Consider the following 26,372-nt stretch of genomic DNA (forward strand, 5'->3'; position numbering starts at 1 on the left):
ATCGCTATATAATGTGATCTACGGGCCCCTTTCACCATCCGTGCTAACTGCCTACCCACTTTATCGCCATATTTATGCAGTTTATACTTCCTATATATAAGAGAGCGGGTCATTCTCTCATGCAACAGCTCATTCAGCCCAACTCGCGCAGCCATCAGGGACTCATAGTTCTCTGTTGTGGGATTTTTTATATACTGCTTCTTCGCTTCCCTAAACTGACGCTCCCGGGTTATGATCCCCCTGGCAATCTGGCGGTTTCACCTACTCACATAAGCAATTATGTCTCCTCTTAATACGGCTTTGGCAGCCGCCCAAAAAAGTACAGGGTCTTCCGCATGTTGGGCATTAAAGGTGCTATACTCCTCCCATTTAGTATGCATGTATTTCTGGAAATCTGAGGAAGAGAACAGATAAGCAGGAAACCGCCAGTTCGCTGCTACATTATAGTATGGCTGCGCCTCCAGATCTATCCAAATCATGGCATGGTCAGAAAGCTCTTCAGGCCCTATCTTCACTACCTGAACCTGCGGGAACAACTCCTTCGAAAGTAGGATATAATCTATTCTGGAGTGTGTACAATGGACCCGAGGGTATAATCTTTCTCATTTAAATTTAGCAGCCGCCACGGGTCGACTAATCCTCCTGACCTGCAAAATGACTCTAACAGTGTTTGCCCAGCTGGTTCTCCCCTTTTTCTAGACCCTGAACGATCCATCTCCCAGTCGAATACTTGATTCATATCTCCTGCCATCACTATGGACAGTCCTTCATACTGCTGACATTTGGCTAAGAGCTTAGAGTAAAAACTTTTACTTGTCCCAGTTGGCGTATATACTGCTACCAATAGTCTGTCCCTGCAAGTTTATTTTAACTCCCACGTATCTCCCCTCAGTATCCTTAAATAAAGGCGTAGTGTGACACGCCAGGGCCTTGTGTATTAGAATGGCCACCCCTCCTTTCCTGCCCGATGCCGGGGAACAGTGCATCTCCCCTACTCACTGTCTCTTTAACTTCTCATGCTCCTCCTGGGAGAGCCGTGTCTCCTGAATGCAGGCTATTTGGCCCCATGACGCTTCAATGCCTCTAGGATCTTTGTTCTTTTTATTGGGGTCGTGATCCCACAGACATTCCATGAGATCACTCGAACGGCACCTCCTTTCGACTTAGCCAGGGGCCTTGCTCTGTTCAGTTAACACGTTGCACATATTGTTCCCCTGTGGGCGCCCAGCCTCCCCTCCAGGGAATTGATCCTGCATTGCCTGAATGTCACATTCGGTTTTTATTGCATTGTACTCCTGTCTATCTTACCACAGGCTTTCCTCTTCTGTTGTACCCTGCCTCCAAGTGCTACTATACTTTGAAATACCCCCTCTTCCCCTCCCCACCCTCAGCCCCCCATCCCCCCTGCCCTTCCCAAAATGCCTGATAGCCTGGACCTATGATAGAATGGGCCTAGAGTCACTTTTATGCTAACGGCCCCTACCCCTCTGAAGCAGATCTAGATTCAACCCCCCACAGTTACCTATCTTCTATACATATAAAGTCTGTACATATCATAACAAAATCAACCACTTCCCACAGTGACAGCATCCTTACTTTCTAATGCATTAAGGTATCACTTATCTTTGGTCTCAGAACCACCAACATTTCTTTTATTTTCTAAGTCTCTTATAAAGTCAGAGGCCTCCTCCGCCTTTTCAAAGGACCTCCATCGTCCCTCGTGCTTTATCTTTAGGATGGTAGGATAAATCAACATAAATGGCACAAGTCTCATGCAGTTTTTTGCACAATGGAGTAAACTTCTTCCTTCTCTCTTGCAACTGCGCTGAATAATCCTGGAATATCCTCATCTGGTGACCTTCAAATCTTGTTGCGTCTCTCTTTGTCCTGTATCCCTGCAGGATCTCCATTTTATGGATGTAGTTATGTACCTTCAGGATAATTGCTGTCGGTGTCTGTCGGCCATCTTGCTTGCTTCCCACACGGTGCACCCGTTCCAGGCACAGTGGTCCCCCGCGTGGTCAGAAAGCGCAAATTCCTCTTTTAGCCATTTTCTATAGTCGTGCTCAGCACTGCGTCACCAATTGTTTCAGGGAGGCCTATAAGTCTGAGATTTGCTCTCAATCTATTTTCCAGATCATCGAGCGCAGACGCCATAGTTTCAATTTTGGCGAGCGCGCGCTCCAGGCGCTGAGAGACCGGAGCACCAGCATCCTCCAACTCCGAGACCCTGCGCTCGAACTCGCTTGTTCTCTGAGCGGTCTCTCCAAGCAGGGTCTCAAGGTTTGCAATCTGCCCGGTAAGTCGATCCCACCTCTGCTCCATTGCTTTCTCCACCGCCGATGTTAATTGCGAGAGCTGTTCCATCGAGAATACCGGTGTCTCCTGCTCTTGTTTGGATTCCGGCGCGCTGTCCACCCTTCGGGCCTTCTCCTTCTCTTTTTTCTGCCCTCTGCTCGCCATCGGCTTCCCTGGTGTTACTAAATATTTGTCCATCCGCTATACACTGACTCAATAAATGCTCCTCTGCGCTCCGATATTCCGTTCACCGCGGTTTGGGGTGTTCAAGTAAATAAAGAGGAATTGGGGCCTAAGAGAGCCTGAGAACACGTCTCACTCCCTCTACAGCATCACGTGGAATATATTTGGCCTGGGCTTCCATGATGGTATTTTTGAACAGCATCCACACCTGATGTAAATTTTTGACCCTCGAAGCCGCTCCTCTTTTTTCACCGTTCTTCTTATTTTATCAAAGTATCCTTTTTTAAAGATAAACGCTAACGTATTGGATTTCCTGTGTATACTTACTTCAAAGCTAATATGAAATTTGATCATATTATTATCACTGTTAAGAAGCGGCCCCTTCTCCATTACCTCCTGCACCAGATCATGCGCTCCACTAAGGCCTAGGTCTAGAATTTTTCCTTCTTGGCTCCTGTATCAGTTGCTCCATAAAACAGTCCTTGATTTCGTCAAGGAAGTTTACCTCCCTACCATGCCCCGATGTTACATTTACCCAGTCAATATCCGGGTAATTGAGATCACCCATTACTATTGTGTTGCCCAGTTTGTTTGCTTCCCTGATTTCCTTTAACATTTCTACATCTGTCTGTTCATCATGGCCAGGCAGACAGTAGTACTATCCTTTTCCCCTTTACACATGGAATTTCAATCCATAGGGATTCCAAGATGTGTTTTGTTTCCTGCAGAATTTTCAATCTATTTAATTCAAGGCTCTCCTTAACATACAATGCTACCCCTCCACCAATTCGATCCATCCTATCACTACAATATAATTTGTACGCCGGTATGACAGTGTCCCACTGATTATCCTCCTTCCACCAAGTCTTAGAGATGCCTATTATATCTAATTTTTCATTTAGTGCAATATATTCTAACTCTCCCATCTTATTTCTTAGGCTTCTGTCATTCGCATATAGACATTTCAAACTATGTTTGTTGTTCCTATTTGCATCATGCTCAGTAGTTGACAATATTAATTTGCAATCTTTTGTCTGATTTTTATTTAAGGACACCTGATCTACTATGGTCTCTTTTGCAACCTATCGGGCAGGGGCGTAGCTAGGTGGGGCCACGGGGCATGGGCCCCCACAGATTTAGCCCTGGCCCCCTCTACTTTTGACCCCCCCCGCCGACCCTCCCAGGCCACTTTCGATCCCCCCTCCCGCCCCCGCTGCTTACCCTCCCCTGCCAGGTACCTTTGCTGGCAGGGGTCCTCAACCCCCGCCAGCCTAAGTCTTCTTCAGCGCCGGTCTCCGGCGCCTTCGCTGCTCTGTTTCTGTGAGTCCTGAGTGACTCCTGATGTCCTGCATGCACATAATGTGCAGGACGTGTATGCAGGAAGTCAGGACTCACAGAAACATATCAGCAAAGGCACTGGAGACCAGCACTGAAGACTTCGGCTGGCAGAGGTTAGGGTCCCTTTTCGTGTCATTGGACTTTTGTGGAAATTGTGAACCTCATTTCGTTTTTAGGGGTTAGGGACCCCCACCAGCTAAGGTACTTGGCGGCGGGGGGGGGGGGGGGGGGGGGGGGAGGGGGTAAAAAGTGGCGGGGGGGGGGGGGTTGGCGGCTGGGGAGGCAGGCTAAACTGCGCCCCCTCATCTCGGGCCCTGGACCCCCCCTCCCACCGAGGTCTATCTGGATACCCTATCTTCCCTGTTTTGGTGATATCTTTGAAAGATATCTTATCCTGAACCATATGTTTTTGAGCAACCGTCGGCCTTCTCCCAGTTTCTAGTTTAAAAGCTGCTCTATCTCTTTTTAAAATGCTGATGCCAGCAGCCTGGTTCCACCCTGGCTAAGGTGAAGCCCATCCTTTTGGAATAGGCTCCCCCTTCCCCAGAATGTTGCCCAGTTCCTAACAAATCTAAAACCCTCCTCCCTGCATCATCGTCTAATCCACGCATTGAGACTCTGGAGCTCTGCCTGCCTCTTGGGCCCTGCGCGTGGAACGGGTAGCACTTCAGAAATGCTACCCTAGAGGTTCTGGATTTGAACTTTCTTCCTAAGAGCCTAAATTTGACTTCCAGAACCTCTCTCCCACATTTTCCTATGTCATTGGTATCCACATGTACCAAGACAGCCGGCTCCTCCCCAGCACTATCTAAAATCCTATCTAAGTGACGCATGAGGTCCGCCACCTTCGCTCCAGGCAGGCAAGTCACCAGGCGATCCTCACATCCACCAACAACCCAGCTATGCCTAATGATCAAATCACCAACTACAACAGATGTCCTAATCCTTCCCTCCTGGGCAGTACTTGGGAGGCATATCCTCGGTGCAAGAGGATAGTACATCCCCTGGTGGGCAGGTCCTGGCTACAGGAGTACTTCCTACTTCACCAGGGTGATGCTCTCCTTCTAGGAGACCTCCCGCCTCCAAGGTAACACAGGGGCTACCAGACTAGAGGTGGGACTTCTCTACAACATCCCTGTAGGTCTCCTCTATATACCTCTCTGTCTCCCTCAGCTCCACCAAGTCTGCTACTCTAGCCTCAAGAGAACGGACACGTTCTCTGAGAGCTAGGAGCTCTTTGCATCAGGTACACAAATATGATATCTCACCAACTGGGAGATAATCATACATGCGACACTCAATGCAAAAAACTGGATTGCGACACTCAGTGCAAAAAAGTGGATAGCACCCCTCTTGCTGCTGGTGACTGTAAAAAGGGGCAAAGCACCAGAAAAAGGCAGGGAAAAAACTCCCAACTGAAGCTCAGGCCTAAGAGGGCCTACAAAGTGTGAAAAAAAAAAAATCAAAGAAACCTAGAAATGGGGAAAAATCTAAAATGATATATGAAAGGAGACGCCCCCCCTCCCTGGAAGGCAAAAACAAAATAAAGCAGTATAAAAATCCCTCAAGGAAAGCCCTGAAAAAAGCTCAAAAACTGACTCATGCAACAAACACTGTGAGACGCCACGGACAGCACATTCTCTCCTCACCGCGGATGAAAAGAGACTGCTGGTCCCACACTCTCGTGGCGGGCAGGAAGGCACTCATGCATGCGCAGTGGAGATGCTAGCGCGTGACTCTTAAAGATTTAATGCACTATAAAAGCGCTCCTGACTGAGTGACGTGGATGACATCATTCACATGTGAAAATGAATTGCCTGCTGCCCTCGGAGAATGTATTATTCAAAAAAAGCTATTTGTCTCTATCTTATGAGGCTGTGCATAATTGGAATGCTCTTCCTCTTGCTTTAAGGAACATTAGTTCCTATCTACTGTTAAGAAAATATCTCTTAAGATTTATCTTTTTAAGAAATATTTAAACAAATCAAATCTATTAGAGGCAAAATATCTCCATTACCATGATACTTATAAGTTAGTAGAGGAAAAGACTTCAGACCCTCGGTAACAGCTGACAAACTTTTTTTATATGGAACAGCTGACCACTCTGCTCTGCGTGGCTGAATTTAAGCTCATGCTGGCGAGAATCCTCATTAGTCAAAAAACCGCTATAGCACTAGCAATAATATTCTTTCATATGAATGCTGTGTATATATGGTACTATGCAAGTACTTAGCTGTGATTGTGCTGGAGTAGTTACGGATGTCCGCGCTCAACAGCGAGCTCCTGTTTCGCTTAGCGCTTCTTAAGGAGCGGACCATACAACCCTTCACAGCACCTGCAACAGTAAGAATATTCTCTTGAAACAAGTTATCATCTAAGGGAGGAGAGTAATCGGTTAACATTCCTATGAGAACAATCGGTAGTCACCTTCCAAAACTGCCAGCTGTCTTAATTATGGCACCTGACGTTAGGCGGAAGACCTTTAAATCACTTTCTGCTTGTCTCCCGCCTATCATAACTATAAACCTTTTAGAGCCAGTCTAAATATCTGGCTTAAGAAGTGCTAAGCGAAACAGGAGCTCGCTGTTGAGCGCGGACATCCGTAACTACTCCAGCACAACCACAGCTAAGTAATTGTATAGTACTGTATATACACAGCATTCATATGAAAGAATATTATTGCTAGTGCTATAGAGGTTTTTTGACTAATGAGGATTCTAGCTAGCATGAGCTTAAATTCAGCCATGCAGAGCAGAGCGGTCAGCTGTTCCATATAAAAAAAGTTTGTCAGCTGTTACCAAGGGTCTGAAGTCTTTTCCTCTACTGACTTATAAGTATCATGGTAATGGAGATATTTTGCCTCTAATAGATTTGATTTGTTTAAATAGTATATGGGCAAGTGCCAACAATATTGTTAAGTATATAAGAAATATTTAAGTTAGAATGTACTTTTTTCTGAGCTTTACTATTATTTTAAAATGGTGTGTTCTTGAATGTTCGTGTTTTCTTTAATTTTGTTATCCACATTGATCTACTTAGGTACATGTGGACTATAAGGTCATTTTGTATTTGCATTTACATTTGTAAATCAAATCAAAAGATCCCATCCCTCTTCCATCCCCCTGTAACACCCAAAGAAACCTCTAATTCCCAATGTCTAGCATTCAATGGGAAAAAAAGACCTCCATCATGAGCACAAACTGCCACTCTCTCATATATGAGGCACCTGATGCAATAAAGAATTCTCCAAGCCTTAAATCTCAACATTCTCAATTATTCTCCCTTCTGACCAACCCTTCCCCACCCCAAGTGCACTTGTTGTAAAAAAAACAAACTTGCCTCAAAGATTTTTACCTATCCTTCTGTCCCACTAAGTGGCAAGCAGGTCTCCCAATCTCCTCCCAGTCCAACTATGGTTCCCTTGGATCATAGTAGGTAGAACCATTCAGCAGTAGTGCCTTAAGGAGAGCTTGCTTATCTCTATCTACCAAAGAAGACAGGCACCCTACAGATTCTAAGTGCAAGTTCCAAAAGTGTGATGGGTTAGCTGGGTGCCTATTCACGTTCAGGTTGGTGAGGGATCAGGTGACCTGCTTGCCATTTGGGGAGTGAGGAAGTTTAGGGAGTGGGGAGCTGAGGTTTTTCTATTTTATTAATTTTACATTGGGTGCCGCAGGTGAAAGGAAGGGAGGTGGATTATTCACTCTAAGCTCATGCATGATATAAGCCGGCCAGCAGGGGCATAGCTGCGGGTGGGCCTGGGTCATTTGCTTGTCCTCCTCCAATTGGTGCACTGTACAACCTTTTATTTCTGCCGCGGTTCAGTCAGGAGCCTTTAGGCAGCCGGCAGCAGAAATAGCTTTACAGCAAGCTGACTACCTCAATGCAGTAACCTGCCTAAATTTTTACCTCACGTTTTAAAAGTGCATGTCCGGGTTGAGAACGGCCGCTCTAGCAGTGCACCACGCTGCACCACTGCTGTTGACGTGCTGTGTTCTGCTGCTCTGATCTCCATTCTCCAACAGTCATGGCGCCTGCGTGCTTTGCCTTGCTCCCCCAGGGCCCCCGCAGGCTGCAGCGTGCACGGATGCTGGCGCTGCATAGAAAAATTTGCCGGCAGTGCCGCTGCCGCGGTTCACAGATGCCAGCGCCGTACAGAAAAATCTGCTCCCAGTGCCGCTGCTGCGGTTCACAGATACTGGCGCCACAAAGAAAAATCTGCCGCCAGTGCCGCTGTCACGGTTCACAGATGCCGGCGCCACACAGAAAAATCTGCCGCCAGTGCCGCTGCTCAGCTGAACGGGTCCCCTCACTGTGCCACAGGCTGCCAGCAATAGCTGGAGAAGCTATTGGGGCCTTGCTTCATCTTGCCCCTTGCTCAATCTGCCTTTGATTGAGTCTCTCAATCCTCTGCAGGCAGTACACTCCACGGTGGTCCCAGAGGCAGCACAGGGAGCACATGTGCACTGCTCTTTGAATCTTCACCTGCCCAGGTAAAACATCAAAAAACTTTGTTTATATCTACAGTATAATGCTGGTGCTGGGCTTCTAGGTGGGGGTGGGTTCTTCACTGCCTAGGGGAAAAAGGTATATATAATCATTACATATACCTTTTTTACCCTAGGCAGTGAAAAGCCCACCCTCACCCAGAAACCCACTAACAATAAATTTTAATGTTGGACTTCTGGACGGGGGTGGGCTCAGTCCCCAGTTTAAAATTAAAAAAAAAAGTTGTATATTTGTTCATGTTGGTGGGTTTTGAGGTGGGGATGGTCTCTGCAGTGCTCAGGTTAAAATAATTTTTCAAAAATATTTAATGTAGATGGGATGTTGGTTTGCTTCAGGGTGGGTGGGGAGTAATACTAGGAAGGGCAGAGGAGATGCCAGACTGGGGGGGGGGGGGGGGGGGGGGTTGGGTAGGGAGTAGGACAGGGCTGATGCCTAGCTACAGGATGGATGGTGGGGAAGGGAAGGCTACGGAAATGGAAAGTGAGGAAGGGCTGATGCTGGGTTACAGAGATGGATGGGGGTGGGGAAAGGGAAGGGTCTGATGCCGAGCTATAGGACAATTTCTCATTTTTGGTCTTTTATTCTGTAATTGATGAGGGTTGATTTTTGTTCTTCATGTGACCGAACAGGTGAGAGATTCTGCTGGCATGTGGTTTGTGTGGGGATCTATGAGTCTGACTTGTTTGGCTTTTCCAGTGAGATGTGCATTGCTGTTGTGTATATTCACTGATGCAGTTTTAAAGGTACTGTTATTGGTATTCATGTTCAGAATTGGTGCTAAGGTTTGCGATACAGGCTCTAAGAAAATTCTTTGCAGGATTTAGTGTTACAGTGAATGATACATACCTGTAGCAGGTGTTCTCTGAGGACAGCAGGCTGATTGTTCTCACGACTGGGTGATGTCCGCGGCAGCCCCCACCAACCGGAACAAAACTTCACGGGCGGTCCCGCACGCAGGGCACGCCCACCGCGCATGCGCGGCCATCTTCCCGCCCGTGCGTGACCGTTCCCGCTCAGTTGAATGACAAGCAAAGATGATCAGAACGCAACTCCAAAGGGGAGGAGGGAGGGTAGGTGAGAACAATCAGCCTGCTGTCCTCGGAGAACACCTGCTACAGGTATGTATCATTCACTTTCTCCGAGGACAAGCAGGCTGCTTGTTTTCACGACTGGGGTATCCCTAGCTCTCAGGCTCACTCAAAACAAGAACCCAGGTCAATTTAACCTCGCAACGGCGAGGATACAACAGAAAAATGACCTACGAAGAACAACTAACTGAGAGTGCAGCCTGACCAGAATAAATTCGGGTCCTGGAGGGTGGAGTTGGATTTACACCCCAAACAGATTCTGCAGCACCGACTGCCCGAACCGACTGTTGCGTCGGGTATCCTGCTGCAGGCAGTAATGAGATGTGAATGTGTGGACAGATGACCACGTCGCAGCCTTGCAAATCTCTTCAATAGTGGCTGACTTCAAGTGAGCCACCGACGCTGCCATGGCTCTGACACTATGAGCCGTGACATGACCCTCAAGAGTCAGCCCAGCCTGGGCATAAGTGAAGGAAATGCAATCTGCTAGCCAATTGGAGATGGTGCGTTTCCCGACAGCGACCCCTAGCCTGTTAGGGTCGAAAGAAACAAACAATTGGGCGGACTGTCTGTGGGGCTGTGTCCGCTCCAAATAGAAGGCCAATGCTCTCTTGCAGTCCAATGTGTGCAACTGACGTTCAGCAGGGCGGGTATGCGGTCTGGGAAAGAATGTTGGCAAGACAATTGACTGGTTAAGATGGAACTCCGACACCACATTCGGCAGGAACTTTGGGTGGGTGCGGAGCACTACTCTGTTGTGGTGAAATTTGGTATACGGAGCATGAGCTATCAGGGCTTGAAGCTCACTGACCCTACGAGCTGAAGTAACTGCCACCAAGAAAATGACCTTCCAGGTCAAGTACTTCAGATGGCAGGTATTCAGTGGCTCAAAAGGAGGTTTCATCAGCTGGGTGAGGACGACGTTGAGATCCCATGACACTGCAGGAGGCTTGATAGGGGGCTTTGACAAAAGCAAGCCTCTCATGAATCGAACGACTAAAGGCTCTTCAGAGATGGCTTTTCCTTCCACACGATAATGGTAAGCACTAATCGCACTAAGGTGATTCCTTACTGAGTTGGTCTTGAGGCCAGACTCTGATAAGTGCAGAAGGTATTCAAGCAGGTTCTGTGCAGGGCAAGAACGAGGTTCTAGGGCCTTGCTCTCACACCAAACGACAAACCTCCTCCACTTGAAAAAGTAACTCTTTTTAGTGGAATCCTTCCTAGAGGCAAGCAAGACATGGGAGACACCCTCAGACAGATCCAACGCAGTGAAGTCTACGCCCTCAACATCCAGGCCGTGAGAGCCAGAGACTGAAGGTTGGGGTGCAGCAACGCTCCGTCGTTCTGCGAAATGAGAGTCGGAAAACACTCCAATCTCCACGGTTCTTCGGAGGACAACTCCAGAAGAAAAGGGAACCAGATCTGACGGGGCCAAAAGGGCGCTATCAGAATCATGGTGCCGCGGTCTTGCTTGAGCTTCAGTAAGGTCTTCCCCACCAAAGGTATGGGAGGATAAGCATACAGGAGGCCGGTCCCCCAATGAAGGAGAAAGGCATCCGACGCTAGCCTGCCGTGTATCTGAAGTCTGGAACAGAACAGAGGCAGCTTGTGGTTGGTCTGAGAGGCGAAAAGGTCCACCAAGGCGGTGCCCCACTCTCGGAAGATCTTGCGTACCACTCTGGAATGGAGCGACCACTCGTGCGGTTGCATGACTCTGCTCAGTCTGTCGGCCAGACTGTTGTTTACGCCTGCCAGGTATGTGGCTTGGAGGAGCATGCCGAACTGGCAAGCCCAACGCCACATCCCGACGGCTTCCTGACACAGGGGGCGAGATCCGGTGCCCCCCTGCTTGTTGACGTAATACATTGCAACCTGATTGTCTGTCCGAATTTGGATAATTTGACAGGACAGCCGATCTCTGAAAGCCTTCAGTGCGTTCCAGATCGCTCGGAGCTCCAGGAGGTTGATCTGAAGATCCTTTTCCTGGAGGGACCACAGTCCCTGGGTGTGGAGCCCATCGACATGAGCTCTCCACCCCAGGCGAGATGCATCCGTCGTCAGCACTTTCGTGGGCTGTGGAATTTGGAATGGACGTCCCAGGGTCAAATTGGTCCGAATGGTCCACCAGTGCAGTGAAGTGCGGCAACTGGTGGAGAGACGGATGACATCTTCTAGATTCCCGGTGGCTTGAAACCACTGGGAAGCTAGGGTCCATTGAGCAGATCTCATGTGAAGACGAGCCATGGGAGTCACATGAACTGTGGAGGCCATATAACCCAGAAGTCTCAACATCTGCCGAGCTGTGATCTGCTGAGACGCTCTGGTCCGTGAAGCCAGGGACAGGGGGTTGCTGGCCCTCGCTTCGGGAAGGAAGGCCTGAGCCGTCTGGGTATTCAGCAGAGCTCCTATGAATTCCAGAGACTGGGCTGGCTGGAGATGGGACTTTGGGTAATTTATCACAAACCCCAGCAGCTCCAGGAGTTGAATAGTGCACTGCATGGACCGGAGAGCTCCTGCCTCCGAGGTGTTCTTGACCAGCCAATCGTCGAGATATGGGAACACGTGCACTCCCAGCTTGCGTAGATACGCCGCTACCACCACGAGGCACTTTGTAAACACCCGTGGGGCCGAGGCGAGCCCAAAGGGCAGCACACAATACTGAAAGTGCCGTGCGCCCAGGCGGAATCTGAGATACTGTCTGTGAGCTGGCAGTATCGGGATGTGAGTGTATGCGTCCTTTAAATCCAGGGAACATAGCCAATCATTTTTCTGAATCATTGGCAGAAGGGTGCCCAAGGAAAGCATCCTGAACTTTTCTTTGACCAGGAATTTGTTCAGGCCTCTCAGGTCTAGGATGGGACGCATCCCCCCTGTTTTCTTTTCCACAAGGAAGTACCTGGAATAGAATCCCTGCCCTTCCTGCCCGGGTGGTACGGGCTCAACCGCATTGGCGCTGAGAAGGGCGGAGAGTTCCTCTGCAAGTACCTGCTTGTGATGGGAGCTGAAGGATTGAGCTCCCGGAGGACAATTTGGTGGCAGGGAGGCCAAATTCAGGGCGTATCCGCACCGCACTATTTGGAGAACCCACTGGTCGGAGGTTATAAGAGGCCACCTTTGGTGAAAAAATTTCAACCTCCCTCCGACCGGCAGATCGTCCGGTACGGACACTTTGATGGCGGCTATGTTCCCATGGATCCAGTCAAAAGCCCGTCCCCGGCTTTTGCTGTGGAGGCGCAGGGGGCTGCTTAGGCGCACGCTGTTGACGAGAAAGAGTGCGCTGGGGCTGTCCCTGTGCCTGACGAGGCATTCGGGACGGCTGGGTGTACCTACGCTTGGTAAAAGCATAGGGCGCAGCCTGCCGGGCCCGGGAAAAACGTCCACCTGCTGAGGTGGATGCTGAAGGCGCCCGGTGGGAGAGCTTGTCGAGGGCGGTTTCCCACTGATGCAGTTGGTCCACCAGCTGCTCGACCTTCTCACCAAAAATGTTATCCCCCCGGCAAGGGACGTCGGCCAGTCTCTGCTGGGTGCGGTTGTCCAGGTCAGAGGCACGCAGCCATGAGAGCCTGCGCATCACTATACCTTGGGCCGCAGCATGAGATGCCACGTCACAGGTGTCATATATACCCCTGGACAGGAACTTTCTGCACGCCTTCAGCTGCCTGACCACCTCCTGAAAAGGCCTGGACTGCTCCGGCGGGAGCTTGTCAACCAGGTCCGCCAGTTGCTTCACATTATTCCGCATGTGTATGCTCGTGTAGAGCTGGTATGACTGGATGTGGGTCACGAGCATGGAAGATTGGTAGGCCTTCCTCCCAAACGAGTCTAGAGTGCGAGACTCCCGCCCTGGGGGCACCGAGGCGGTATCCCTCGAACTCCGTGCCCTCTTGAGAGCAGAGTCCACGACCGCCGAGTCATGAGGCAATTGGGGCCGCATTAACTCTGGGTCCGAGTGGATTCTGTATTGGGACTCTGCTTTCTTGGGGATGGTGGGATTAGATAATGGTCTCATCCAGTTCCGAAGCAGTGTCTCTTTGAGGACATTGTGCAACGGTACCGTGGAGAACTCTCTAGGTGGTGATGGATAATCGAGGACCTCGAGCATCTCAGCCCTCGGCTCATCCACAGAGACCACGGGGAAGGGAATGCATATAGACATATCCCTGACAAAGGAGGCAAAGGAGAGGCTCTCAGGAGGCGAGAGCTTTCTCTCTGGTGAAGGCGTGGGGTCAGAGGGAAGGCCCACAGACTCCTCTGAGGAGAAATATCTGGGGTCCTCCTCCTCCCCCCACGAGGCCTCTTCCTCGGTGTCGGACATAAGCTCATGCAGCTGAGTCCTCAACCGGGCCCGGCTCGACGTCGAGGCACTGAGGCCTCGGTGTCGTCGAGCGGTGGACTCCCCGGCGGGGACGAAGCTCCCTCCATCGACGTCGACTCCACCTGCGTGGCGGTCGAGACCGGCGCCGCAAGCGGCGTCGGCGTCCTCGGCACCGGGCTAGAGCTCGCCGGCGCCACAGTCAACGGCGCCGAGGGCGCAAGGACCCCCGGCGCCGGCACAGTCTGGTGCATCAGCCCTTCCAGGATCCCCGGAAAAGGATGGCTCGGAGGCACTCGTCCAGGCCCGCTGCCGGGAAAGACGGGGGGGCCGGTAGAGGCGTCGGTGCCGGAAGCTGCTCGGGTCCAGGAGACTGCACCGAAGTGCTGGGACCCTGACGCGTCGGTACCTCTACTACAGAGGGGGACCTCTCCTCTCGACGCTGACGCTTACTCGGCGTCGACTCCTCCCCGGCGCAGAGGGCCGGATGCATCGATGGCGACCGATGACGGTGCTTCTTTGTCTTCTTGCGATGCCCGTCATCGGTGCTAGGTGGAATGGAGGAGGAGGAGGACGATCCCCCTCGGCCTCGAGGGACCGGGTCCGACAGGGTTCGGTCCCGAGGGCCATGGGTAGAGGGAGTGACCGGGGCCGATTGCCCATGAGGCCTCTCACCCCTGCCGTCACCGGAGGACCGGCGGGCCCTGTGCTCCTGGGGTCGATGCCATCGGTGCCGATTTCGCGGACATCGATACCGGTACCGAAGAACCGGCCGTCGATACCGATGCCGTCGAGGTCGACGTCGAGGGGCTGGCGCAAGTTCCAAAAATACGGTCCCGAAGAACTTGCCTCGCTACTTGAGTCCGTTTCCGGAGACCAAGACACAAAGAACACGACTTGGTATCGTGCTCCGGCCCGAGGCACCGGAGGCACCAAGCGTGAGTGTCGGTCTGCGAGATAGGCCGGCTGCACCGACCACACTTCTTAAATCCACTCGGGACCTTCGAGGACATCGACGGAAAAATCGCATCGGCGAAATCAAAGTCATCGATGGTGGCGGTAAAATCACACCTCGAAAAATAACTCGACCGCGCGGCCACAAGGCCGCAACGCGACGCCCCCGCTAGAAAACGAGGGAAAAAAAGAACAACGCGTTCTCTTTTTTTTTTTTTTTACAGAAAAAGTATAAAGAGGAACGCGGTAATGAAAATAAACGAAAAAGAAGGTTCGCGAACCACGCAACGGTTTTCCGGGGCTGAGGAAGAGAGAGAGGTGAACACGTCTCTCTCCAGGCGCGGAAAAGAAAAGACTGAGCGGGAACGGTCACGCACGGGCGGGAAGACGGCCGCGCATGCGCGGTGGGCGTGCCCTGCGTGCGGGACCGCCCGCGAAGTTTTGTTCCGGTTGGTGGGGGCTGCCGCGGACGTCACCCAGTCGTGAGAACAAGCAGCCTTGGAGAAGTCACAAAGTACCTAGCGGTGAAGGAATTTTGTGTTATTGAGGTGCTACCAGAATTTGAATACATTTTTCCTATGAAAAGCTGTAAGAGGAAACAGTCTAGCTATGTTCTGTATTCTAGAGATTCCACAGTAGGTGAAAAAATATCTTGATGACAGTAGGATTTTTCTTATTTAATTAGTGAGAAATCTTATTTCATCAGTGAGAATTCTGCGGCTGTACTTCATGCAGTTTTTGACATGTTGAAGAACAAAGATTAACATTTTTGAAAAATGTAAGGTATTTACCTGTTTTGCTTAATCAGTCATTTACATTTGTTATAAAGCCATTGCTGTAATTATACTGTAAGATCCTGTCACATGTTTTGAGTTGTTTGCCATTATAGTAGACTTACATCAGGTCAAGTTTAAGATATGGGATAATGTAACTATATTTATCATTTTTCCCTTTTAAGTATGTATGTATGTGGTTTATGTTGATGCAGAGCAGTTACTGGGCAGAGCAATCCATCATCAAGGCATTATTTTGTAGTATCCCAAGAAACACTGCTCATACCTATATACATAGTGCTAGTGCCCACCCATATTAGCTCTGGGCCCACCCAAAAATTCAGGTCTGGCTATGCCACTGCCAGCCAGTACTGAAAATCAGTACTAACTTTTCTTCTTGTCATCCCCTGCTCCCCATGAGCTAACCTCACTCTTAGAACAACCCAAAATTTGAGCAGTTAAATAACTGTTCATCACTGGTAAATGTTTTGAAGGCTTTGATCTAGCCACTGATGCTTTAGGCAGCAAGATGGCTTTGAGAATTTGCTTATAAGAGGCTTGACCACAAGGAGGTTAAATGGATTTGCTCAGTGATCTATCTATAGGGGAAGCAAACAGGTCTCTGCAGTCACATCTCAAAACATTGCACTCTACAGTACAGATGGGGCAAATGTCATTTTATTTATTAGGATTTATTTACCCCCTTTTCGAAGGAATTCACTCAAGGCGGTGTACAGTAAGAATAGATCAAACATCAGGCAATTACAGCAGTAAAAATATTCAAACAATACAAAGTATGGCATAGTATATTACTTACAGTGTCAACACAATACATAATAGAACATTTTCATTGACAGTGAAGGGTATAAGCAAAGTTGGAACATATAGATAAGAAGAGTTAGAAAGTAAGGTGACTAATTTAAAGAAAGTTGCACATGAGGTCAGGGAGATGGTTAATATTATCTCAACTAGGGTAGGAGTGGATAAACATGTCCTGCTGCAGTATGTGCAGCCCGTGTCACTCCTTTTGTATGTTGAGTGAGACTAACAAGTTAGTTACTTCTTTCATTAAAGGCCTGGTTGAAAAGCCAAGTTTTCACCTGCTTCCTGAAGTAGATAGTCTTGTGTTAAGTGGAGCCTTTCAGGCAGTGCTTTCCAGAGTGTGGGGGCTACTCCGGAGAAGGCTCGCTTGTGGGTATCACATCGTGTAATGTCTTTTGGAGAGGGTGTGGTTAGTGATAGTCCTTGAGAGGTCCTTAGTGTCCTTGGCGGTGTGTAGAGGATCATCCTATTCTTCAGGGCCTTGAAGATCCTATTTACTTTAAGGGCCTTGAAGATCAGACATAGAGTTTTAAATTTAGCCATGTATTGTACTGGTAGCCGATGAAGTTTTTGCAAAAATGGTGAGATGTGGTCATGTCGCTTGCAACCTTCTATGTGTCTTGCTGCAGCATTCTGAATCAACTGGAGCTGGTGAAGACCCTTTGTAGTCAGACCGTTGTATAGTGCATTGCAGTAATCCAGTCTTGATGTCATCCTGGCATGCACAACTGGGATAAGATGTACCTTTTCGATGTAAGGAGAGAAGCAGCGTAGCTGTCGTGAATAGTAGAAGCAGCTCTTGAAGGTTGTTTGGATTTGGGGAATCAGAATAAGTGTTGAATCTAACTGTATTCCAAGGTTCCTGACTTGTGATTTGAGGAGGAATTCATACTTCCCGAAAGAGATTTTGATGGCAGGTATGTATTCACATGTTAGGGACCTAGAGAAGCTCGCTTTTACTTGGGTTCAGGCAATGTTTGTTGTGTTTAGCCTATTCTTAAATTGATGTTAGACAGGTAATAAATTTATTCAAGGCTGTAGGTAAGTCAGGTTCAATGGGTATGAGTAGCTGCACATTCCGCGTAGATGTAGAACTGAGTGTCCATTTGCAGATAATAGTGTGTACTCTTCTTAAAGAGGGTGCACTATGTGCAAAGAGCATGCATGCATGATGGTTTGTGCATGCGAACACTTTTGCAAAACAGTATGCCCTCTTTGCACATAGTGTGCACCATTTAATAGCAGTATGCACCCATAACGGCATTTATTCTAGAACAATACCCCTACCCCCTTGGAAAAAAACATTAAATTTTTATGTCTATCCCTACTCTACTTTCATGGGCAATATTCATTTACAAACTGTTTTCCCAGGTTTGTTCAAAAACAGTACACAATCAACATATGGCTATTGTAACATGAAAAACTGTTCTTTTGATCAAACAGAACCTTATCAAGATTAAAGACTGAAAAGTGTATTTCTACAAGAATACATATTACAGGTGTGGCACGCACTGCCTGTTTTATTTATTTATTTTGCAACATTTGTATCCTGCATTTTCCCACTTATTAGCAGGCTCAATGTAGCTTACAAAATACCGTAATGGTGAATGCCAAATACGGTAGGTATTAATCAAATACAATTAGAAAAAGGGTCAGGTAAGGTAGGGGTAAATGGGTACAATAAGGGACAAGGAAATAAGATTTATCTTACCTCAAGATTTCCTCGAGCCTTCTTTAAAACATTATGGGTTAAGGCCACTATGTAAAGAAGTGAATAATTTAATGTAAGTAACATTCCTAACACATATAACAATTTATCACATATCTCATTAAGCTAATCCAAGCATACTTTCCCCAAATTTGTTGGTGTCTGTTAGCAAGTTAATCTGTCAAGAAACCCACCTGAATATTTACATTACAATGGAATAGGGACATTTCGTCACTGTGTCAGCTCATCATGTGACACAATCACTGTGAACATCTATATAAATAATTCTCACCTTGAACATTCTAAGCTCACTCTGTGGCAGGGACACACTGAAGCCCTGCAGTGTTGGTAGGCTAGGATGTCAGCACCACTCACCTCATGCACCACTCACCCTCAGTCAGAGACCCACACACAGCCACGTCCCTTCCGGACATAATTTGCAACCTCAACGTTCTAAATGAAGCTGCAACTTCCTCTTGCATGGTGGTGTAGATCGAAATTTGTATTTTTCACCCAGGACTGTCTGCCCCGCCCTCGCGTCACAAATTCGTGACGTGGAGGGCGGAGCTATGACAATCGACGAATCGCATCGCACAGCAGCCCCGCCCTCGCGTCTAGATGTCATGACGTCGAGGGCGGGTCATGAAAAAACAAACCACAACACGACTACTGCGCTCTGCAATGCCTGCCCCACGCCGTCCCTCCATGTTCCAGCCTGCCACCCTGGAACGACGACACAGACACACAAAGGAAGCGACGCCCCTTCCAGGCTCCGAAACGCTCTGCACGCCCCCCCCCCCCCCCACAGCAACATCAACCCCCTCGCCACCCTTCCCTCGCTGTCCGGCTGCTGCTGCAAAAAAAACAAAAAAAAACGGACACAACCTAAAGGTGAGAGGGAGGGAGGCAAGCAGGCAGGCAGCCTGAATGTCTGAGGGAGGGAGGGAGCGAAGCAACCAAACAACCAGCCAGCCAGCCTGAATGTGGGTGGAACGGAGGGAGGGAGCCAGCTTGATCATGGCAGTGCCAGGGATGAAAACCTTGCTAGCGCCCGTTTCAGAAACGGGGGGGGGGGGGGGGGGGGGGGGGGGGGGGGGGGGGGGTCACGTGATGACTGCTTCCTGAACAGCAGCAGGAAGGGAGAGCTCCCCCGAATTCTTTGCAAAAACCAGCTTTATGAAATCCTTTTTTACACCCCGAAGGTCCCAGAGTCAGCGTGAAGGGTCAGAGAACTCACAGCATGAATTTGACCGCAACTGGTGAAAGGGGACGAACGGTATGCCCACAGGGCGCCATAAAACACAAGTGCACTCCCGCGGGAAAGGCTGCCAAGATGGCGATGTCTCCAGAATCCTTACCTGGGCCGGAGAAAAACGCGGGAGAGTGGGCGAAAGAGATCTCCTCAACAGTAGCTGCGGCGCTGGAGGATCGACTAAACAAAATTCATTCTGCGGTCGAGGAAATCAATGAGAAGTTCGACACGCAGGCCCGCAGGCTAACAGAGGTGGAACAGCGTGTGCTCGCCCAAGAAGATACGACTACGGGTATGGCGGCACAGATCGAAGCCCTGCAAAAAGAAGTGGCAGCCCTCAAAGCACAAGTGGAGGAACAAGAGAACAGGAATCGCCGCAATAATCTGCGGGTTGTAGGGCTTCCAGAGGACATGAAAGAGGGAGACCTTTACAAATTTTTTAGCGAATGGCTCCCTACACATTTGGGCCTAGGAGGAGGAACAAGCGCCTGGCAGTGCGATCGTGCGCACTGTATAGGGATCCGGAAAGAAGGAGATAACAAGCCCAGAACAGCAATCGCACATTTTTCCAACTGGCGGGAGAAAGAAACGCTGCTGAAGCAGGGGCGATCCAGACAAGCGCAACTAGAGTACAATGGACATAAACTCTTGCTGTTCAACGATTACTCCTCGGCAGTGGCGCAGCTTAGACGAGCAATGGCTCCCACGTGCTCCCAGATGTACAGCAAGGGCATTAGATTTTCACTCCTTTACCCTGCGAAGTTAAGAGTGTGGCATGGAGGGAAATCCCTGATGTTCCAAGAAGCGGCAGAGGCCAAAGCGTTTATGGAGAGATTGAACAGAGAGGAACCAGCAGGAGAATAACTAATGAGGGAGACATCTCTCCGAGGGACAGATCGAATGGGACACAATGGTTTGACTTAATTTTGAACTTCTTCCTTGTTTGCATAATGGGAGCCTAGTTGGAAAGGCTTGGTCAGGGGACAATACTGGTATTAAGAGATTCCATGTGTAAGGGGAGGCTATTAAAAAAAAAAAAAAAGTGTTACTCCGGAAAAGGACTTAAAAACTCGGGCACAGGTCTGAGCTATCAGGAGAAAAATTCATGCCTCCCAAACATGTTAAAATGTTACTAATAGGATATTATCATGGACATTGCACCTATAAAGTCTGGAACTAAGCGAGTGGGAGCTGCAGTAAGCATGGTCCTGATGAACTGGCGCAGTGGCGGATGGTCCAGAGTCACGGAGAAAGGTGCAGAGTTCTCGAGCAATGTTACAAAGATAATTTCAGCAAGTTGTAAGAACGTTATGTATACAGGTTGTGGTTTGTTGATTTTGCTGTGGGGGGTTAGTTATGGGGTTAGGGGGTGTATGCTTGGGCAAGGGGGTCGGGGGGGGGGGGGAATTTGATATATGTTTCTTGCTGTATGAGGGTGGGAAGGGGAAGGATGATGAAGAGGAGGAATCAGAAGGGTTCTGGAGGGGAGGAGGGCGGACAGGGAGGGAGAGAAGATAGGGATTGTGTGAATGTTGGGGAAGGAGACAATAAGGGAGAATTGGGAGGGGGAGGAAAGGGTGGGGTGAGAGATGGGGTAAATTGCCTGCAGGGGGAAGGATGGAGATGTCCTTTGATGGAAACCGAAATACAGAAGCAGAGCGTTTCTGGTGGGTCCAGCTGGGAGGCCCGCCGGGAACATAAAAAAAAGAAGAACGGATGGCATGAGGATTACAGACTATAGAGTGGGAGATGGTTAATTTGAAGATAATATCTTTGAATGTAGATGGTATTCACTCCCCTGTTAAACGTACTAAAATACTGTCCGGGCTGAGAAAGGAGGGGGCGGATATCGCCTTTCTCCAGGAAACCCATTTGTCTAGCTCGGAGCATGTGAAACTGAAGAGAAGGTGGGTGGGAGAGGTGGCATATTCATCCTTTAACAGCAGGAAAAGGGGAGTTGCTATCCTAGTACACAAACAGCTGCCTTTAGCCATACATAAGGTATTACAAGATAAGGAGGGAAGGTATGTAATAGTGTTGGGTGAGTTATGGGGCCGAAGGATCAGCCTTTGCAACTTATATGGGCCAAACACATACAACCATAAATTTTTCTCAGATATAGTGGCACAGATGGCGTTATACTCGGAATACCAGAGAATCTTGGGGGGGGGGGGGCCTTAATATTACTGCAGATCCAACTATTGATTGTAAACCAAGTAAACCCCAAAATAGGGGGTGGGATCATAAGGGAGTCAATTTTTTGATACACCAATTAGGGTTGGTAGATGTTTGGAGAATTTTACACCCCTATGGTTCAGACTTTACATTCTTCTCCATTCCGCACAATTCGTATTCTAGAATAGATTACTTTCTTGTATCACAGGCCTTGTTCCCGGTGTCAAAAGCAGCACACATACTGGACAACACACTGTCGGATCATTCAGCTATCTCGTACTCCATAGAATATACTAAGGGGGACACAGAGAGGGTGTGGAAGTTCTCCCCCACTCTATACAGGGATGATGCATTTAAAGCCTACTTGAGAGAGAAGTGGGCAGACTATCAGAGGTATAATAAAACCCCGGAGGTGAGCCCAACTGTATACTGGGAGGCGGCTAAGGTAGTATTGAGAGGCCACATCTTGGCCTACACTGCTGGGAAAAAGAAAAAAACAGAGGCGGAGTTGTTATCACTGTCTGCCGAGTACCAGCAAGTGCGTAGACAACATATGGGCAGCATGGATAAAGAGTACAGGGAGAAATTGGGTTGGCTTCGCAAATGTATTGATCAATTGCTTAATGCCAGAGCTGAAAGGGACATATATTTTCAGAGATTCAAACTTTTTCAATGGGGAAACAAGGCGGGGAGGCTTATGGCAAACCTAGTGCGGCCGTACAGAAAACGACAGATTGTTACATCAATAAAGGATAGTACAGGCAGAGTGTATTATGAAGAAGCTCAAATACATAAACAATTTGTTCACTATTACCAATCTTTATATGCAGTGCGGGAGTTAGACCCATTACAGAGGGATGCATTCTTTGAGGGCCTGCATCTGCCACAGCTGGACATAGATCAGGTGCAACGATTAAGCGCCCCTATAACAGAGCAGGAGGTCAAGCAAGGCATTAAGGCATTAAAGCTGACCAAAGCCCCAGGCCCGGACGGGTATGGGCCCGAATACTATAAAATTTTAATGGCAGATATTACTAGACCATTGGTTGACTTCTTTAATGGTTTATCAGGGGGAGGGGTTGACGGGCAGCACAATCCAAATCTGGCGCATATTATATTAATACCTAAACCAGGAAAGGACCCAGGGCAAGTGGGGTCTTACCGCCCAATATCCTTACTAAACCAGGACGTTAAACTCCTAGCAGCCATTTTAGCTTGAAGAATGAATCTCTCTCTGTCCAGGGTGGTACAGGAAGATCAGGCGGGGTTTGTCCCGGGCCGATACGCCTCAATGAATCTTATTAGGGCATTGGCGGCAATCCACACTTACAAAGGAACAGAGGGGAATGAAGTGATAGCGGGGCTAGACATGGAAAAAGCTTTAGACAGCATATCGTGGCAGTATCTTTTTTGGGTGATGGAGAAGTACGGGATAAGTGGTAGATTCATTGAGTGGGTTAAGACCTTATACACTAGATCCAAGTTGTCGATTCTGAGTCCAAGATGGCCGCCGAATGAGACGGACGCGTTTTTAGAGTCTCTCTCATTTCCTGAACAATACCTGTAAGAGGAGAGGAAGGGCTGCAGCGACTGCCTCCCAGCAGCCGAGGAATCCACCTTCTTTAGGCTCGATTGAACCTTTTTTGCAGAGAACCGCAGGCATCGCTGTACCGTCAACGGGCGGCCCGCTTGTTCACCCACTAGCTGGAGAAAGCGGAGTGAACACTGGGCTGGAAGTTTCGCTGAGCCCGGACGGCAGAGACCTGCCTCCCCAACCAATAGGAAGCAGTTCTCCGATGAAGGCGTTCTCGACCGCGAAGACTGGAGAGTCAGGTAGCGGAGGGGAATGGGAGGCAATTCTATCTTCGTCGGAAGGTTTGGGGAGTTTGTTAACCCCCACTTTGACTGCTCCCATAGAAAGAAGATCAGCTGAGGAGACGGTAGGAACAGTTGGGAACGTGAGTCCGATGCACACTGAGGTAGAAGAGATTTTTCCTTTTAAAAAACCTACCTAAGTAACTTTAGACAATCTCTGGCATCTAATTGTGGAACTTGGTAAGGCTTTATGCCCTCAGACGAAAAAGATGTCTGAAGAAATTTCCTTATTGAATGGGAAACTGAAGGAAGTAGAAACTAAACTTAATTCTGTGGCCTCGCAAACTGAAAATCTTGAAAAAGAAGTACAACAGATACAAACTTTGCAAACAACAACTGTTAAAGACTTGGTTAACCTAAGGAGAAAATCGGAGTTTCTTGAAAACAGTTTAAAAAATAATAATTTGCGTTTTATAAATTTTCCCTTGCAACCTTTCATTTCTCCGAGGGAAATGTTAAGAAATTACTTTAAAGAAGTTTTGGAAATTGGAGAAGATCAGTTCCCTCCTATCTCCCAGGTTTTTTATATCCCGGGTAAAAGAGATGAACAGCATTTAAATAACCAGGCAATAGATGTCTCTGCATTGATAGAAAGTTCAGACAGTGAACAATTAACTGCTTCAACTTTACTTGCCACGGTAGCGTTGACCTCAGACAAGTCATGGATATTAAAGAAATTTTTCCCCCAAAAAAAGAGAAAACCTTTAGAGGTTTACAAACTCGGATATTTCCTGACTTGTCGAGGGACACGCAGAAGCGTAGGCAAAAGTTCTTGCAGTTGAAACAGGAGACGCTCCAGTTAGGAGCAACGTTTTATTTAAAATACCCATGTAAATGTTTGGTAACTTATCAGAATGTTAAATATGTGTATTTTGACCCTTCCCAACTGGGTTCCTTCTTAACATCAAAGAGAGCTCTATAAGTGTATATATACCAAGCCTGTAACGCTGAAGTCTTGTTTTTGGTTAAAGTATATTTGAAACATTTGATTTCTTTTCCTTATATCTCCAGTTATTGAAAAATTGGACTCTGTATTGTGGACTTTAAAGCATCTAAAAAGGAGAATATTATTCTTTTATTTTTGAGGAACTTCTGGGTAAATTAGTTTCTTTAGTTGCTTTTTTCCTGTCAAGTAAATTTACTTGTGATTTTGATTGAAATATTAATAAAGAAATTAAAAAAAAAAAAAGACCTTATACACTAAACCAAGAGCGAGGCTGATGATAAATAACACTCTAACAGAGAGCTTTGAGCTACAGAGGGGAACAAGGCAAGGGTGCCCGTTGTCGCCACTCCTGTTCCTGATGGCAATTGAACCGTTGGCGATTAAAATAAGGCAGAGTGACAAGATTAGGGGCCTCATCGTGGGGGGGAAGGAGATCCGTATTAATTTATTTGCGGATGATATCCTTTTATATCTACAGGATGCATCCACCCACCTGGATCAGGCACTGCTCTTAGTAAAGCAGTTCGGGGAAGTATCGGGATTAAGGGTCAATTGTGAAAAATCTGAACTACTTCCACTATCAGGAAATCAAGACACCTCTAGGTTTGGAAGTCTCCCTATACCACCAGTGCCGCAGGCAATGCGCTACTTGGGTATTTTCTTGAGTACTAACCCAATAGTGATGTATAAGAAAAATATACTGGAACAAATTGATAAGATCAGGCAAACTTGTGAGAGATGGAAGGATCTCCCTTTATCACTTTATGGAAGAATAGCATTGGTTAAGATGGTTCTGTTGCCAAAGCTACTGTACCCTACTGCAAGCAATACCCATATGGATTAAGAGACAGGATGAAAGGTTATTTAGGTCCACTATAAGATCATTCATATGAAGACATAAAGGTGCCCGCATAGGACATCAGGTGTTAATACTTAACAGGGAGAGGGGTGGTCTTAATTTACCTGATCTCCGCCTTTATAACGTGGCAGCACTAATGCGTATACATAGTAACATAACATAGTAACATAGTAGATGACGGCAGAAAAAGACCTGCACGGTCCATCTAGTCTGCCCACGATAAACTCATATGTGTATACCTTACCTTGATTTATACCTGTCTTTTTCAGGGCACAGATCGTATAAGTCTGTCCAGCAGTATTTCCCGCCTCCCAACCACCAGTCCCGCCTCCCATCACCGGCTCTGGCACAGACCCCGTATAGGTCTGCCCTCCCCTATCCTAGCCTCTCAACCACCAACCCCTCTTCCCCCCGCCACCCAATTTCAGCTAAGCTTCTGTGGATCCATTCCTTATAATATACGAAGGTATTAGTGGTCAATCAAAATTCACCCCAGACCACTGGTGGGAGGAATGGTGCAAACCATATTCGTTTATAAACTTACTACACACTTCTCCAGGGCTAGGTACCATTGCAAACAAGCAGTTTAGCTTTCTTACACCGCTCCGCACGGCGTGGAAGTGGTGGAGAGGTCGACATGATAGAAGCCCGTTTGCCTCGCCCTTTCAAGGATGGTGGGACTGGTAGACTTCCCGGTGGGCATGGGACCCTCTGTATTTAAGAAATGGGCAGAGAATGGGTATGTGACTTGGGGAGATTTGGTGTTCACTGAGGGCAATAGTTTCCTTTCCTTCTCGCAAGTGAAGGAAACATGGAGGATCCCAAATAATCAAATGTTACACTATCTACAAGCACGACATTATTGGCTACAGTCGTGGAGGAAGTATGGGAATGGATGGACATATGGAAAGCTGGATGAGATGGTGTTATGCTTACCCCCGAAGGGCAACAAATTATCTACGTGGTATAAGCTGACAAAGATGGCTATACCAGCTAGCAGGGAGGGAGGAGCTGTCCCTGCGTGGAATAGAGAATTGGGAACTGAATATTCGCAACCCCAATTTAATTTCTTGTTTGTGTCACTAGCTGAATTTGTCAAATCTGCGGATTGGCAAGAAACTCAGTTTAAACTGCTCCATAGGGCATATATCACCTGTGAACGGGGGAAGAAAATGAAGCTGTGGGAGTCGGATACCTGCTCCAAATGCCAGGCAGGTATTGGTACCTTTTTACATAGTTTCCTGGAATGCCCTAAATTGGTCCTATGGAACAAAATT

At 48.0% G+C, this 26,372-nt stretch overlaps 1 protein-coding gene across 4 annotated transcripts in view; it reads right to left on the reverse strand.

The window, feature by feature from the left end:
• The window catches only part of LOC115472220 (CDK5 regulatory subunit-associated protein 2-like), a 513,663-nt gene that overhangs the window by 82,928 nt on the left and 404,363 nt on the right, over positions 1 to 26,372 (reverse strand). For all 4 annotated transcript variants that reach the window (XM_030206414.1, XM_030206412.1, XM_030206413.1 and 1 more), the window contains one exon: positions 17,992 to 18,038. In XM_030206414.1, the coding sequence (XP_030062274.1) occupies positions 17,992 to 18,038 (47 nt within the window). The remainder of the gene's footprint in view (positions 1 to 17,991; positions 18,039 to 26,372) is intronic.

The sequence above is a fragment of the Microcaecilia unicolor genome, chromosome 6 (assembly GCF_901765095.1).
Source record: "Microcaecilia unicolor chromosome 6, aMicUni1.1, whole genome shotgun sequence".
NCBI classification, from domain to species: domain Eukaryota; kingdom Metazoa; phylum Chordata; class Amphibia; order Gymnophiona; family Siphonopidae; genus Microcaecilia; species Microcaecilia unicolor.